At 41.7% G+C, this 17,315-nt stretch overlaps 2 protein-coding genes across 3 annotated transcripts in view; one reads left to right on the forward strand and one right to left on the reverse strand.

Moving 5' to 3' along the window:
• Positions 1-4,408, forward strand: part of ubr3 (ubiquitin protein ligase E3 component n-recognin 3) — an 81,096-nt gene extending 76,688 nt beyond the window's left edge. For both annotated transcript variants that reach the window (XM_076264151.1, XM_076264152.1), the window contains exon 39: positions 808-4,408. In XM_076264151.1, coding sequence (XP_076120266.1) covers positions 808-925 — 118 coding nt within the window. In that variant the 3' untranslated portion in view covers positions 926-4,408. The remainder of the gene's footprint in view (positions 1-807) is intronic.
• A 6,976-nt stretch (positions 4,409-11,384) lies between these two features.
• Positions 11,385-17,053, reverse strand: LOC143099938 (complement C1q tumor necrosis factor-related protein 4-like). Its single transcript, XM_076262847.1, has 2 exons — positions 16,475-17,053; positions 11,385-11,927 (listed from the first exon to the last, which is right to left on the reverse strand). Exons 1-2 carry the CDS (start codon positions 17,051-17,053, stop codon positions 11,385-11,387), a joined length of 1,122 nt encoding a protein of 373 aa, XP_076118962.1.
• Positions 17,054-17,315: the final 262 nt, after the last annotated feature.

Genomic DNA, 17,315 nt, shown 5'->3' on the forward strand with positions numbered 1-17,315 from the left:
TCTCTGAGCCAGTAGGAAATCACGATGTCTCTCTGACCCATGTAGGTAATCACAATGCGTCTCTGACCCAGTCGGTAATCACGTTGTGTCTCTTGGTGCATTCAGTGCATTCACATTAAAACTGTTGGACATGAAAGGCCACATGGACTACAAACAAACTACAACGTGACGACAAAAGTGATGACGAGCCCCTAACTGGGCAACTCTGTTAGCAAAATCTAGCCCCAGTTTCCGACCTCTGACTCACACATTACGTGATGTGAATGACGCGGAATGATGATGTTTTCACTCGGAGAAAGGTTTTTCCGAAGCCCATGAACGCTAGTAGGTAATCACGATGCTTCACTGGTTTTCATGTCATGTCATCGTCCATGTGACTGACCTTTTAACAATCAGAAGTGCAGAGAAAATGGCTGCCACTGAAGCAGAAAGTGTGGAAGTGTTTCTGTGGAAGAAGAGTAGCACTTCGATCATCCGGGAGTATTTCGGGGCTACAAGAAGTAATGCGCAACGCAAAACCTGTCGTCGTGCACTTGCCACCTCTCGAGGCAACATTACAAACAGTGCAGTGTAGGAAAGCAAAGGTAGTGATGGTCTCTCCCAACAAGACGGGGAAAAGTGAACTACTATTTATCTATTCATTAGAATAGATTTGGAAGCAAGATTTGTTTCAAGCATGTTGTAAAATAACCCCCCATCTCTCTCTCTCTCTCTCTCTCTCTCTCTCTCTCTCTCTCTCTCTCTCTCTCTCTCTCTCTCTCTCTCTCTCTCTCTCTCTCTCTCTCTCTGCTATCTGTCCTCCTGTAGCCGAGGCAAGCCGCTGTTCCTCTGCGCCGAGCGCTACCGTGTCCTGGAGCAGCAGTGGGTGGCTCACACTTTTGACCACATCAACAAGCGCTGGGGGCCTCACTACAACGGACTCTAAACTTCCCGCACACCCACACACACTCACCACCACCAGAGGCTCCCAGGGGCCCGAACTGAGATGCCCAGCCACCCCCACCCCCCACCCCCCTCCCATTCACCCAGCCCAGCCTCACCTGGGGCCATTTTTTTCAGCCCTGCCTGGTGTAAATCTTATGGTAAACTTGTATCATGTACGATATAAACAAACAAACAAACAAACAAACAAAAAGAAATCTACATCCAGTGCAAAAAGGTTGCTGCCCCCCAGCCTTGGGTTTATGTGAAGTTTTAGTGTACAATCATGCCAATCGACTAACAGTGTGTGTGTTTTTAAGAAAAAAAAAAAAAAAAAACACAAAAAGAAACCATTTAAAAAATGTATCAGTGATTGAGGTGTGGATTTTAAAAAGGAAAAAAGAGAGAAAGTGGGGGGTATTAGTGGTTTGGGGTGAGCTCACCATAAAAGCACATGTTTTTTTGGCCTCTCTTTTTTTTAAGTTTGCTTTTGGACTCCATGGAGGGGTCCTCTATTGGCACGAGAGGAGCGCTTCAGTCTCCAGATCACCCTGGAGATGCATGAACTTAGAACCCATCAGCGAATGTTTTTTTTTTTTTAGCAAATTTGTTTATTTCTCCTCTCACAGAACGTTCCATGAGACATTACATCAGAACATTCTAAAAGCGCTACACAAGGAAGGGATAGAACTCACCCCCTGCCAGAAACAGTCATGACCGACAACCACGGACCTCCCTCAATGAGTAGACCCACACATCTAATTTAATACATATCTATTATTTATATCTTTTTCATTCTCAGTCAGGTTGCATCAGTGGAAGATGTTTTAGCATGTGCAAAAGGGCTCTTCTGCATGTGAAACCATTACTGTGACTTGCTTTAGCTTTCGGTTGCAGTATGTGGCGTTTTCAGCAAGCGAATGTGAGCATTGCTAAAATTGAAAACTATTAACCCTCTGTAGGCCAGCAGACTCGGGCAGGGCCTCTATATGAGACGCTGAACACATTTCAGCCAAAGGAAATAAAGGAAAACAATGAAATGGGCATAATTCAATCATAGCATTTAGCCACCAAGATGCCAGTAGCATTTTTGGGCTGAGACTTGATTGATGTTAAGCTTTTGGTTGCACACAGAGAAGAGTGTTTACATCATGTGAGTCTAATGTAGGCAACAGAGAAAGGCTCTGGGTTTAAGGTCTGGTTGCAAAAAAATCATCCTCAGGAATTTTGTTTTGTTATCTTTTTTTTTTTTTTTTTGCTGTAGTTTCAAAAAAGAAAGAAAAACAAAAAACGTTTTTAAAGATATTTAAATAAATGCTGCTATTCATTATTTGAAAAAAAAAAATAGTTCATGATTTACCTTTTTGTAAAAATGATTTATATATAGTTTGGGGGGTAGAGGGTGTTTTTTTTTGTGTGACTTTTTTGACTTTTTTTGTTGACTTTTTTGTATTCAAAAGAGATGAAGGTCTTGTGTGTTTGTTTGGCTGTTCTGGTTTGCTTGGCGTGGTTTGAATGAGCCGGTAAGCTCCACAATGCGACTGCAGATCCACAAGCCCAAACCCAGGTTCTCTGCGCCGCCACAGCCCAGTTGGGGCACCGGCCTTTTTACCACACTCCTCTGAACTTTACTCATACCCATATAACAGGGGGTGTCTACAACAGCCTTTTTTGTTATTGTTGAGTTGTTGTTTTTTTTTTGAGGCTTCGCTTTACCCAGGCTTATATATTAGGTGGATTGGTCTTAAGGTCTCCTCACGTTGCAGCCCTCTTTTGCAGATGATGTGCTGATCACCTAACAGCAGCTGTAAAAGCTGCCCAGAGAACTTTAAAAGGTCTAAAAAGACAAAAATGCCTGAAAGGCGAGTTATAATGAAAAGGTTTTAAACTGACATCCAGTCCTGTAGGTTACCCAGAAATAATTTAATAGGATCACACACACACACACACACACACACACAGCACACAGTCATATACTGCACTTAAGCTCTGCTTACGTTGATAACCCAGCACTTTCATTTTTATTGTAATATCTGTCCGATGAGCAGAACGAGGAGACTGTACCAACCCAGCCTACCAAACCCAAACCTCCTGTCTGACTGGGCCCTGACTGCTCCAGTGCTGTCACTTTAGAGGCTTCGCTGCCAAACTCTGATGGGTCAAAGTGATCCGTTTACACATCGGTCTCGTGTGAATCTCGATTGTGTGTGTGTGTGTTTGTGTGTGTATATGTGCATGAGTGTGTGTGTGTACAGTAGTCCTCAATAACCCCCTAGTGTACTAATGTCATTTTAGATCCATCTTTTGTTGGTTATTCCCCAAATGGAGTAGATGTTCTGTTCTCTGTGTTGTGGAGTGGAATTGCTGTTGAGAACTGAATAGCAAATGGCTCTGATAATGCCATGGAAAGTACCAAATTTCACTAGGCAGTTGGACCACCATACTGCCTCTAGCAGTCACTTATGTCTCAAGATAAGTGAATGTCTTGGGAATCAATTATTTTGAGATGTGTGCCCAGTATAGACTATATGTTTGGGTTTTGGTCCTTTTTAAGTTATCTATGTCTTTACATGAAAAGTTTAAATAAATATGAAACTCATGAACTTATGCCATTTGAAGTTAGGGAGGTATTTTTTTGGAAATTCACATTCTTTTTATTATTGTTTGCCTATTTTCTCCAAGGGAGGCAGCATGACATGCCATTGGTAATAGACTTTTGGAAATGGTTTAAACTATAGGGTGACTGGGCTCTCCTGTGTGCAGTGGTTATATATTCACAAGTGACGTTTTCCAAACATTACATTTCTTAGTAGACTTTATGAACATATATAATAATCCAAATCTGGTACTCCCGGTGTCAATGGAGAAGTGTGTCTGAAAATGCTTAGCTTGAAACTTAACAAATGTTTGCCTTCCCCTGGTATGGAAGCAAAAGAAATGCGTATATGTGGAATGATGTAATTATGGGCTTGAGAATGAAGACTAAACAATCTGCTCTGGGCTCAGGCAAAATAAAACCACGTTTTGAAATAACCCCTTTCTCTGTGTTGAGGGCATACAAGAGCACTTCAGCAGGAGAATGCATAGTCTCTCACAAACACACACAGCACATGCATGCTGCTGATTTATTTTGTTTACTTTATGCTTTTGCCATCATGAATATTATTATTGATATCACAATGGAATATTATCGTGCCCCTCCCCCACACACACACACACTTTTGAAGCTACAGATCTGGAGTGATGTTCTGTTCTGAATGCCGGGTGTGTGTTGTAGAGGTAGGCCACAAGCTCCTGCGTTCTGAATGCCGGGTGTGTGTTGTAGCGGTAGGCCACGAGCTCCTGTGTGAACGGTGATTAAAGGAAGGATACATACAGTACATTACTGTAGGGGCTGACTCCAACTTTCCCATCTCACCCCGGGAAGTGTGATTTAGACATTTAAAAATGTAACATATGTGAATAAAATATGAAGATAATGCGCTGACCTTGTGTGGTGTGGATCTTTGTCATGAACTTTCAAATGTGAAGAGACAAATTGATGGCTTTTATCCATTTCACCAGGAGCAAATTCTTGAAAATGATTAGTGGTCAACTGGACCACTAGAAGGGCCCGTGATAACACGGTTTGATCCTTTAAGAAGAACTATTTCATTTGTTCAGCCAACTGCCAAACCATGCATAACCCTGTTATGAAAACCTCATATTTGGCCAGTGATGGACCATAACTACAAGATTGAGAGTGTGTCCCTCAAGGACAAATTAAATGTTTTTTCAGACTGCGCTCACCTTCAGGACAGTAATTTAGTAACTGTCTAGAGTGGACAAAGAGCAGTCTTGTCTTGGGCATGTCTTAGGTGTGATAAATGTTAGCGGTTAAATTAGCTGTTCATTTCAGAAAGGTGTATGTTAACCCTTAGAACCCTAAGCTGTTTTTAGGGCATTTTCACTACCTTTATTCATAAGGATTTATTCTGGTCATTGTAAGTGCCACACACATATATTATATATTGTTTTTTTCAGGAGAGTCTAGGCTATTCAGATCTGCCATCATTTCATGTATTAATACTAGCATTGATTTTATTTTGATTTTTAAAGAATTAAAATATAAAAAGTGTATTATAAAAATTCTTATATTTTGACATGTATCTCACCACAGCAGCTCACAGCTCTACATGCATTTCATGTGGTTGTAGGGCAGACTGTCCTGAATCGGGCAATATAATTGCCATGTTGGAGGGATACTCTGGGGCTGAGCAATTTACAGAAATATTTGCTGTGTGATTTACGGAAATAAATGCCATTTTTTATAATGACCTTTCTGAGCTCCATATCTGTGACACGAACTGATCTGACCTCACTTGACCCGAGGTTATGTGTTAGCCTGCGTGCCTGTGTGTATGCTGTCATAATAATTCTCATCTTTTTACTGCATTGCCATGAACAAAGTAAAGGCAAAAAAGGTGTTTTATTTGTTGAACAAATTGGGATGCAATGTGAGCCTTGAATTGGATGCCATGCAGGAATTTGCTAGGATCTCAAAACCGGAATATGAACATGCTTTGCCATAGAGAAACACATGATAGCATTGGATTATAAACATGCTTTGCCACAAGAACAGACAAAAACGTGGGGTAAGTCCAGCTATATGAAGTTATTATTTTGCTGTCACTTCGTCTGTTTTATAACCCAGAAGGATGTACTTGGTATCAAATGATAGCTCTGAGTCTCCTCTTTCATCTGACATGCGTGGCATATCTATGCGATCACGGGTCCGCGAGTAATTCAAACGAGAGTAATGAGTGTGCAGTGTTGGTTTGTGTACATGACGTTATTATTTTGCAGTCACTTCGTCTGGTTTTATAAGCCCGAAGGATCGATAAACATGGTACCAATGGATAGCCCTGTGCCTCCTCTTTCATCTGACATGCTTGCCATATCGATGCGATCACGGGTTCGCGAGTAATTCAAACTAGAGTAATGTGTGTGCAGGTGAACGCAGAGAAGTATAGACTGTAAATATGATGCAATTTGATTTAATTTCATGATTTTTTTTTATTTTCATACTTGATCGTACAGACAAGTGTGTAGTCTCGTTGGAAAGCCACACTTGTGCTCTGTCGTGCAATAAAGGTTTCATCTCGCTGCGATGAACCGTTCCGGAGCAATGTAACAGAGAAGAAGGGGTGTGTTTTTTGACGCACTTTGCGTCAATCGGGTTCTAAGGGTTAACTTTCCCGTCAATCTGGTAAACTACAGATTATTGAGAATGAGACAAAACATGTACAGCAGTTGTGACTGCCACCAGATTTAACTAGTAACTTATTTTGTATTGTTAACCAAATAAAGATTTATAACAGAATATTTATCCCAATCATCTGGTTTAATTTAATTAAATCATTTTTAATTTGCGACAGGCAATGACAACTTATATATATATATATATATAATATATTAACAAGGGTGACCCTTCCTTGTTGACAAATCGTGAACCTGCAACCCAAAAGCACCTGACTTCAAGACAAAGTTGACTGTGCAAAGGGATTTTTTTTACTTTTTAAAATATATGTATATAGAGAGAGAGAGCGAGAACAAGTGAACATGTTTGTTTTTTATCCTATCCTAAATTCATTTCGATCCATGCAATGCAGCAGGTGTGTAGGAGGAGTGAGACAGTTCACCAATAACATCCTACTGCATTTATAACCTTTCTAGGTAATTAATAATAAATGACCGGCAGCCAGAAAAGGCTTCAAAAATCAGCATTGCTCCTTTTTCCCAATGATGACAAAAGCATTGCAGTTTATTAGTGGTATAGTGGTTTGCTTATGTTCACAATACACTGTGTCTCTTATTTGCTGCCAGTTTGTTCTTCAGCAGGGGCATAAGCAGGACACTGAATATAACTGGGAGATTTCAAGCTCGAGTGGCCCCTCCAGAACAAAACTCTTGCAAACTTGATGGAAAGGGGAGGCAAGGAGCCTTAAGTAATTGTGTAGGTCTACACAACGTGGTGCATGTATAAGGTGATCCGGCATTTTAGCCTATATGTCAGGTCATCTTCATGGGGAGTGGCCGCGAGGAGTGAAAGTGAAGGGCTACAGCCACACTGTCCAGGCTGCTGGAGGACACAGCAAAAAAAAATATTCAAACACAATAGCATGCACTTTTTAAGCTCACAGTAGGCCTATGCTAATCAGCCTGGCCCCAAAACGCCGCAGGCCCACTGGGAATTTGTTTTCCACTCAGTGGTTACTTTTCTTCAGTGCTCTCAGCGCTGCATTGTCCTTCTTCAGGTCCTCCACTTCAGTTTTACTTGCAAAGAGTCTGGTGTTGGTGTCTTGTAGTTCTTTCTGGGTGGCTACCAGCTCCTCTGTCATCTCCACCAACATCTTCTTGAGTTCCCTGAGCTGAGGGCAGCTACCCAGGTTCAGAGCCGCCGCTACCCCCATACACCGAGCCCCAAGTAGGGCCCCAAGTACCTGGCGGGGGCCCCCAAAATTAAGGTTGCTAAAAAATGTCATGATAATTATTACATTATAAAAATATATAAATTAGTTATGAAGAGGCCCACCATTGCTTTTTCTTAACCCTATCACCCAATTCGGGCAAATTAGATGTTTTTACCTAAAAAGAGCCCCATCCCACTTCCCTGAAATGGTACAGCCTTCAAAGCTCTGGTCTTTTCACAGTGGAGGTAGAGCATCCTTCTGCCTGAAGTTTTCCATAATTATACCAATCTTTATCAAGCTGAATTTGAATGGTGATTCATAATGGCAAGTAATATAAGAGGCAATTTCTTGAATTTCCCCTGGGGATCAATAAAGTATCTATCTATCTATCTAATATGGATCTGTGGCTGGAAAACAAAAGAAAAGAAAACTGAGAGATGACGCCCCTGCATCCCTTGCTGGTAAGTTTGTGTTTTATAGGTCTAATTGTTTTGCTAACATGCAGTGATATTGCTAGCTAATGTCAGCAACCTAGGCTAGGTTAACAAGCAATTGGATTTGATGTAGCTCTAAGCCCTAAAGGATATAATCTAGATTTCACAATGCATGTGACACGTTTGCAAATAGTTGACAGTTGTCACTGTAGATTGGGCGCCTTATATGAAGTCAACAAAATTCTGGTTAGCACCGTGCAAAGTGCACTGCAAGATTAGCAGTCCCTCTGTCCTGCTTCAGTCCCCTGACCATTTATGCTTAGGGCCCCCAAAAGCATATCAGCGGCCCTGCATGAGCACACACACACACACACACACACGTACACACACACGTACACACAGCAGACACAGAGATGAGTCTGATCACCACAGTGACTTTCTTATCTGTCCTACCAGATGTACTGCATTGATAATGCAATGAGGAACTAAAGGTTCAAAACCAACCAAATAAGACAAAATGAACACAAGTATCAACAAATAGCAGGAAGAACGCCTTACTCTTACACAATAGCCAACCAAGACATATAAACTGGGTACCAGCACACTACCAGCACAGCTCAGAAACTACTGCCACTCTTACTACTGAGTTAATCTTTTTAAACTACTGCTGTAGTGTCTGTGTGTGTGACAGAGTCTTATCAAAGATGGTAGCCATCATCACACTGCTGGTGCTGCTGTTCTCCAAGTGCAGAGCTCAGATCCAGTGCTCCCAGAGTGAACTGGAGACCGAGAACCAGCTGAGGGAACTCAGAGCCATGGTGCTGGAGCTGAGAGGGAAACTGACCGGTACCCAGAAGGAGCTCCAGGACACCACGACTGAGCTAGCAGGAATGAAGGCCTCAAATGCCGCCAGAGACACCAGACTGGTGGCCACGGAGAGAGTCGTGGAGCAAGTGAAGAGAGACACCGCAGCACAACATGAAGACTTAACCTCTGTGAAGACCAACGTGGCAAAACTGAAGTATGAGTTTACAGAGAAACCCAAGGTAGCGTTTTCGGCAGGTTTGACCAACTCAGGAACTGTGAAGGCTGGGAACACTGACTTGAACTTGGTCTTCACTAAAATGATCACCAATGTTGGAGAGGCCTACAGCAGCACAACAGGCTTTTTCACAGCTCCAGTCAAGGGAGTCTACTACTTCAGATTCACAGTCATGGACCACCTAGCCGGACGCATTATGTACATCAAGATGTATAAGAATGGAGAGCAGATCATGTTTTTAGGAGAGTATGATACAGACGGACATTCCAGCTATCTGTCCAGTGGTGTGACTCTGAAGCTGGAGGTGGGAGATGTAGTTAACATGCGACTCCCTGCAGGCTACAGGCTCTATGATGATGCTGGTAATCACAACACCTTCAGTGGCTTCCTGCTCTTTCCTCTCTGAATGCAACACACTGAATGGAAAACACTGTTTAACAATTATTTATGTCATGAAATGTATTGTGTTTCATGAACATGAGAAAATAAATCATTTTTAGACTTCAATCTGTCTTTGTCTTCATGATGAGTAAGTATCTATGGTGAATGATTGCACATTATTCACATTTTTTCATTAAAGCACAATAACAGAATTAAATTTTTAATTCAAAACACTATTGTAAAAATACTGGTACTGCAGTGAGCCATTTTTGGTGTACCCCAAAATAGTAAATGATGAGAACAATATCAAGACTGACTCATGGAAACATTTAAAAATGAACTGAAATTCAGTGAGAAAAAAATGACTCATGTATCATACAGACAGTAGAATAGTGAAAGTTATGTCCATGTGTGTACCAACGTTAACCCTTCATACATAAATTAAGGTCATTGTGGATCCATTGTTTACAGACTTACACATTGTTTATTTTTTTAACATTAACTGTAATGTGTGCAAGTGTGCGTGTGTCTGGGTGAGTGAGTGGGTGACTGATGTGTACAGAGAAAGCATAGGAACTGAGAGTAATATCATTATGTATGAAAAGACAAAAATGAATGTGTACTTACATGCCTTACATGTGCAATTCAGAGAAAGTGTGTGTGTGTGTGTTACTGTATTGACATTATATGGTGAGAGGGTTGTGGACATCTGAAGGCATTGGGCTGGTTGATCCCTATTCACCACTATACTGCTGTATACTTGTATATTTGGGTATATTTGTACATTTTTCTGTATGTATGTTTTCTTAGATTTCTGTATATTAACTTATTTTTTATTGCAAAGCTTATGAAGGATGGTTGCAACAACTGATAGACACATTTGAATTTCCATTCTCCTTTTTCTTTTTAACAACTCCTTCTCACTCCCCTCCCTTCAATCTTGTTTTGTTCCCTCTTCCTGGTTCCCCTGTAGCCTGGGAACCTCAGATGACTCTGAGAGTGCATTTCATTTGTTCTGGCCCCACTCCCACTGAATCAGATTTCCAACTGGCTGCAGATGGAGTGCCACGGTCACAATTGTACTTCTGATAACTACATGTCAAGTGGAATAGCTTTTCTGTCACTATCACACTGTTGCAATGAACTCTGAAAGCACTCACTCGCTCAAAGAGAAAGGCAAGAGGATGTGAGTGAGAAATTGACCGTGGTCAGGGTGCCTGTATTCCAAGGAGGTATTGTTTTTATTTCCTTATCATTCCTTTTTCCCACTTATCTAATCAAAACATAAATGGCATTACACTTTGTGACTTTGCTCGGACCTACATGTGTGGCCTCATGTAGCCTTTTAACATACTATCTGGGTTTCTGTACATGTTTCTGCACGTTACCATCTGTATTTGTGTCACTAATATTTTGCGTTCTATTTGTATATGTTCTCACTTCAGAGGCCACCCTGAAGCAGTTCCCAGGTCAGGCACTCACTCCAGATTGCTGGGCCAGGCATGCCAAAGTGACAGAACTGAGGTTCCATAACAAAAACAAAGATTTTCAATAAAATAGAATAAAAGATAACAGAAGTGTTGTGTGTTTCTTCCTCTTTATACTGATACTATGGTTGATTTTAAGTAAACACAATAGTGAAATATTTATTGATCAATGCGGAAAATATCAAACCATAGTAGAATATGAACTATATTAGAGAAATATATGAAATATATAGATCATGTGATCAGAATCTTCATCAAGGGTCATGTGATCATGCTTCTTAGTGTCATATATTTAAATATATTTAATTATATGCATAAAATATAAAAAAGTGGCCAATATTGAATATTTACTTCTATTTTGAAATATATTGATACATACATGGAAATATATGTATTTAACATAGATGTAAATATATTTATTTAACATAGATGTGCTTATACTGGAATATGTTCAAGCTGCATATATGTGAATGTTATTTTTCTGTATGGGTACAACCATTTCATATATTTCTATCATGTTGATAGCAATATTAATGATAATGATAACAAATGATAACAAAGAAAGATATGAGTTTAAAAGTGGTTTATTTACTTATGTTCATGATACAGCTCCATGCTTGAGCTTATTTCTCTTTTGCCAAACTAAACAGTTGGGCTATTTGTTTATTCAGAGAGGAAAAAGCAGGAAGCCAGTGAAGGTGCATTGATTATTATGGTCGTCGTAGAGCCTCTTTCCTGCAGGGAGTCGCATGTTAACCACATCTCCCACCTCCAGCTGCAGAGTCACACCACTGGAGATATAAAGGTGACCCTGAGCCTCATGGTCTGCTAGGAAAAAAATCTGCTCTTGATTCTTAAACATCTTGATATCCATCCAGGCTGAAAAGGGGTAATCCATGACAGTGAACCTGACATAGTAGACTCCCCTGACTGGAGCTGTGAAGAAGCCTGTTGTGCTGCTGTAGGCCTCTCCAACATTGGTGATGATTTTAGTGAAGACCAAGTTCATCTCTGTGTTCCCAGCCTGGACATATTTTGAGTTAGTCAGAGCAGCTGAAAACGCCACCTTGGGTTTCTCTGCATCTAGTCTGGTGATGGTGTCCTGTAGTTTTGTCTGCGTAGCGGTCAGCTGCTCTCTGAGTTCCCTGAGCTCAGCAGAGACGTCCAGGTGAGTGGGGCCTGAGGCATTATCAGTGTCACTGCTCTGGCTCTGGACCCCACAGAGAGAGAACAGCAGCGCCAGCAGTGAGATCACGGCCCTCATCTTCAACATCACTCTCTCTCTCTCAGTAGCTCTGTACTGGAGTTCTCACTCTTTTTATGCCTCAGTTCATGCTGATGGTCATCACATTTTGGGATGAAAGTCCGAAGACAATTAAGGTTTAAGTAAATAAAAACCAGACAAGCAAACAAAACATGGCTTTCGGACTGGGACATGACCCAAAGTACAGTTTGTGCCAGTTTAAAAAAAACATGATCATGATCAAAGCAAGCATAAAGAACAGGACTCTTTTCCCAAAACCTTTATATATATGCTATATATGTATAGGCCGTGACCTAATGGTTAGCGCTTCGGACTTGTAGCCGGAGAGTTGCCGGTTCGAACCCCGACCAGTAGACATGGCTGAAGTGCCCTTGAGCAAGGCACCAAACCCCTCACTGCTCCCCGAGCGCCGCTGTTGTAGCAGGCAGCTCACTGCGCCGGGATTAGTGTGTGCTTCACCTCACTGTGTGTTCACTGTGTGCTGAGTGTGTTTCACTCACAGGATCAAAAGAGTATATATATTTATACTTATATATACACTTTTAGTGAGTTATACCATAAGCTCTACCTTTTTTAAAGTTATCAGGACAGGAAATGTAGTGTACTTTTCTGGTAGAATGTCCCCTATACCAGTGGGAATCCAGTTCTCCCCAAGAAAAAATATATTTATTAAATCAGTCAAAAAGGGTGAAATAAACTAAAAGAGATCATTGGATATCTCTAGGGAGCTATACTGCGTAATTAAATGGAAGTAAGCACACTCTTACAACGAATGTGTTGTCCCTATCTGGACACAGAGATGTGTTAAAACAACATTCGTTTTAAGAGTGTATGGAGTTTAATTTTATCATGTGCTTAATTTATCAATACAAAATAATGGTCATTTCCTCACCCCTCTGCCATCTTTAGTAAGAGTAGGGGGGTGCCAAGACGATTTAAACACTTTTTAATTCAACGTAATTTACAAAGAGATTGTACCAATCTGAAAGCTAATATTCTGAAAGCTAATAATAGTCACTAGCAACCTACATCTGTCCTGTGTCAAATGCAGTTGCATTGTTAGCTATGAACAAAACCGTTGAAGAATAATTTCAGCCATGACCAGACTGATATCTATGAACAAACCCACTTAGAGATGAATGCTTTGAGTGTGTGTGTGTGTGTGTGTGTGTGTGTGTGTGTGTGTGTGTGTGTGCATCAGCATGCTTGCTAGTCTTACTGTATGGGTTAACATCACTGGGTGTATTCTTCATCAAATTAATTTAGTCAGTATTTAAATAAACTAGATGTACCGCAGAGCGGTACAAAATATGACCGTGTGTGTGTGTGTGTGTGTGTGTTTATGTGTTTACGTGTGTCTGTGTGCGTGTGTGTGTGTGCATGCGTATGTGTGTGTGTGTGCGCTTGTGTGTAGCTGATATGGCCCCCCATGAACGGAATTTCACGAAACTTGGAACGCATTCAGAGGGTGTCATAATGATCATACACTTCAAATTTCGTGCCTGTGGCACAACCGTGGCAGCCTTGACAGGGACATCAAGGAGGTGGTCATCCCCCAGCCCCCACCCCCACACCCCCTCAATACCACTGCAACACTCACCTCCACCATCACAGGCTATCGTACCCCCACCATCACTGGATATTGCACCCCTCCCCCACATGGCGATCACAAACAATGAGGTGACAACGACTTCAGTCAACAGCCATCAGACACACAGATCCCAGATGCACCCCCCCTCCCCCATCATCACAGCAGACCAAGAGTTCAACTAAAGAAACTTCGCCCCAAGAAGGCAGCCGGGCCTGACAGACTGTGTCCTAGGCTACTCAAGGCCTGTGCTGCTGAACTGGGGGAGCCACTGAAGCACATCTTCAACTTGAGTCTACGTCTCGGACAAGTTCCAACACTGTGGAAGACATCATGTCTCACCCCCGTTCCTAAGAAGCCACACCCTAGTGAGCTTAATGACTACAGGCCTGTCGCTCTAACATCACATGTGATGAAGACAATGGAGCGACTGGTCTTAGGTATGCTCAGACCCCAGGTACGCCATGCACTAGACCCGTTACAGTTTGCATACCAGGAGAAAGTGGGCGTGGACGATGCCATCACGTATCTTCTAGACAGGACACATTCTCACCTAGACAAGGGGAAAAGTGCTGTGAGAATCATGTTCTTTGATTTCTCAAGTGCTTTTAACACCATCCAACCCCTCAGACTGGGAGACAAGCCCTTGCAGATGGGTGTGGACGCTCACCTGGTAACCTGGATTACAGATTACCTGACCGAGCGACAGGGAACTGTGCTCTCTCCAGTCCTGTTCACCCTGTACACATCTGACTTCTGTGGGGTGTATCAGGGACGAGCAGGAGGAGGAGTACAGGAGCCTGGTGGAGGACTTTGTGCAGTGGTGCAAACTCAATCACCTTCAACTCAACACTTCAAAGACCAAGGAGATGGTGGTGGATTTCCGCAGGTCTAAGTCCGCTCTGCTACCAGTCTCCATTGATGGGGTCAATGTGGAGGTGTTAAGCACCTACAAGTATCTGGGTCTCCACTAGGGATGTAACGTTATGAAAATTTAACCTCACGGTTAGAGTGACCAAACTAATCAAGGTTTTCGGTATAATCGCGGTATTTTTAAAAGTAGGGTGACCAGACGTCCCGAAAAATTCGGGACAGTCCCGATATCCAAGCAGTTGTCCCGAATTCCGAATCCTGCCCTAATTGGCCCTGAAAATTATACTCAATCAGAATACTGAGTAGTTATTTTCTGATAAACATTAAAAACTGTCCGTAGAGAGTCTGAGTCGACTGCATGCAGCCCCCGACGGCAGCTAAGTGTCTGGATGCAGCCCGGCTACTTTGTTTCTTTTTGACGTTCTATAATTAGGCGCGAATATGCACTGATTTCGCGAAGCCGAGGACATTGAATGTGCAGGCAGCGCAGCAGGCAGAGCCAGCTTGTGTGCAAAAAAAAATACGTCGGAAGTTCGGCCTAATGTCCATGTTGTTTTAACATAATCTACAATCTCTAACAATTATTTTGTATTCTTACTTAATGACCCATAATTTTGCTAAGGCTTGTTATTAGCGTTAGGCTATTATCCTTATTCTGAAAGGTCTGATTTGCACTGTTACATAGTCATTTTTTCCCACAATGACATTTTGAGTTCATGATTTCTCTGTTGTATTTTGAGGCAGACTTGATGTTTGAATAAAAATGTGTTTTGGTACAGGTTTGAAAATTCGCTGTAAGCCCGCGAAGAAAAAAAAAGCGTCCCGAATTTCAGCCAATCTCATCTGGTCACCCTATTTTAAAAGTGTGTTTAATATGTTCAGAAAGCACTAATAGGCCTACACAAGCTGAAATAGTTTCAAAAGGTGTGACAGTATTTACTATATTATAAAATATATGACTTGGAGTTTGCTATTTCTGTTATATGGATCCATTGAGTGAGACCAAAGTAAGTGTTCAAAATTAAACTTTAGGCTACGGATAACATGAGTGGAATGGATTTAATGTGGACACGCGCATAAAAACACACAGAGTGGCTACATGATACAGTGCATGTTTTGCTGTGAAAATGTTCCGCCTTTTAAAAGCAGGTGTAGCCAAATCCGAATTACAGGTAAATCCATCAAGTAGTTAACAGAATCAGTAGGGGACCAGTTTCATTGTACCAGGCCTACTGTATGTCAAAAGCAGACTCAAATGAAGCTGGGAAGGATTAAACACACTGTTGCCAGACCGTGGTAATCACCCGTGATAATCATGATATTTGAAATGAAAACGATAATTGTCATCGTCAACATTTTTATCGCGGTTTACCATTATACCGGTAATCGTTACATCCCTAATCATGTATTATAATTTACACAAATTAGGTGCTCTAAGCAATGTTGGGTAACGTCACTTCGGTTGACATTCAAACAAAACAGAGAGCTAGCTCCCCTAGTCAGAAGAATTTCAGTTTAAATGATTTCCTCATGAGGTACACTATTCATCATATGTTACCATCATATTGAGCAGCTTGTTCCATTAAGAGAGGAAAGAGCAGGAAAGTGCTGAATGTGTTGTGATAATCTGTGTAATCAAAGCCTTCAGATAGCCTACTGTTTGCAGGGTCGCATGTTAACAACATCTCCAATCTCCAGCTGCAGTTACACCACTGGAGGAAAGATTGAAGTCCATCAGTCATATTCCCCTAAACCGTCTCCCCAGGTCCTTTTGTCCATTCTAAATATAAGCAAATAATAGTAGTAGGCTACATAAAAGTCAAGTACATCAGATAGAGTAATTGAAAGAAAACATAAAATGGAATAAAATGCCGAGATAAAACAAGAGGCTGAGTTTATTTCAATCATTGTAAGAATGAGTGAGCTACTTTCAAAGAAGAAAGAGAAGAAACCCAGTAAAAATGCAATTATTATTGGTGTTGTCATATAAATTGCTACCTGCAGTGATTCTCAGATTAACTACATCTCCCACATCCAGCTGCAGAGTCACACCACCAGAGAGATAGGTTTCTTTTCCATCAGTATCGTATTCTGCCAAGCCCATGAGCTTCTCTTTGTTCTTAAACATCAGGATCGTCATCCTGCGTGACTCTAGCATGTCAAGTACTGTGAATCTAAAGTAGTAGACTCCTTTGACTGGAGTTGTGAAGAAGCCAGTCGTGCTGCTGTAGGCCTGTCCAATATTGGTGATGATTTTAGTGAAAACCAAGCTCAGCTCAGAACTCCCAGCCTTTACGGGTCCCGAGTTAGTCAGACCTGCTGAGAACGCCACCTTGGGTTTCTTTGAAATCTCCTTCTCCAGATTCACTACTTCAGTTTCAGTGGTTGCCAGTCTGGCCTTCACTCCTGCTAGCTCAGTCTTGGTGTCGTGCAGCGCAGTCGTGGTGTCCCGGAGCTCCTTCTGGGTACCGGTCAGCTTCCCTCTCAGCTCCAGCACCATGGCTCTGAGTTCCCTCAGCTGGTTCTCGGTCTCCAGTTCACTCTGGGAGCACTGGATCTGAGCTCCGCACTCGGAGAACAGCAGCACCAGCAGTGTGATGATGGCTACCATCTTTGATAAGACTCTGTCACACACACAGACACTACAGCAGTAGTTTAAAAAGATGAACTCAGTAGTAAGAGTGGCAGTAGTTTCTGAGCTGTGCTGGTAGTGTGCTGGTACCCAGTTTATATGTCTTGGTTGGCTATTGTGTAAGAGTAAGGTGTTCTTCCTGCTATTTTTTGTTACTTGTGTTTATTTTGTCTTATTTGGTTGGTTTTGAACCTTTAGTTCCTCATTGCATTATGCAATGCACTACATCTGGTAGGACAGA

Source organism: Alosa pseudoharengus, unplaced genomic scaffold (genome assembly GCF_046254945.1).
Source record: "Alosa pseudoharengus isolate Yale_2024_CS ecotype anadromous, Long Island Sound unplaced genomic scaffold, YU_APseudo_1.1 YU_APseudo_1.1_scf_3, whole genome shotgun sequence".
In the NCBI taxonomy this organism is placed as follows: Eukaryota; Metazoa; Chordata; class Actinopteri; order Clupeiformes; family Clupeidae; genus Alosa; species Alosa pseudoharengus.

Excerpts from the sequence above, each read along its gene's own strand:
- LOC143099938 (XM_076262847.1), bottom strand. The coding sequence starts at position 17,053 with ATGGTAGCCATCATCACACTGCTGGTGCTGCTGTTCTCCGAGTGCGGA. Across the intron at positions 11,928-16,474 it reads GTGTGACTCTGCAGCTGGAT|AGCCAGAGCAGTGACACTGA; the intron begins GTGGGAGATGTA and ends TGTGGGGTCCAG.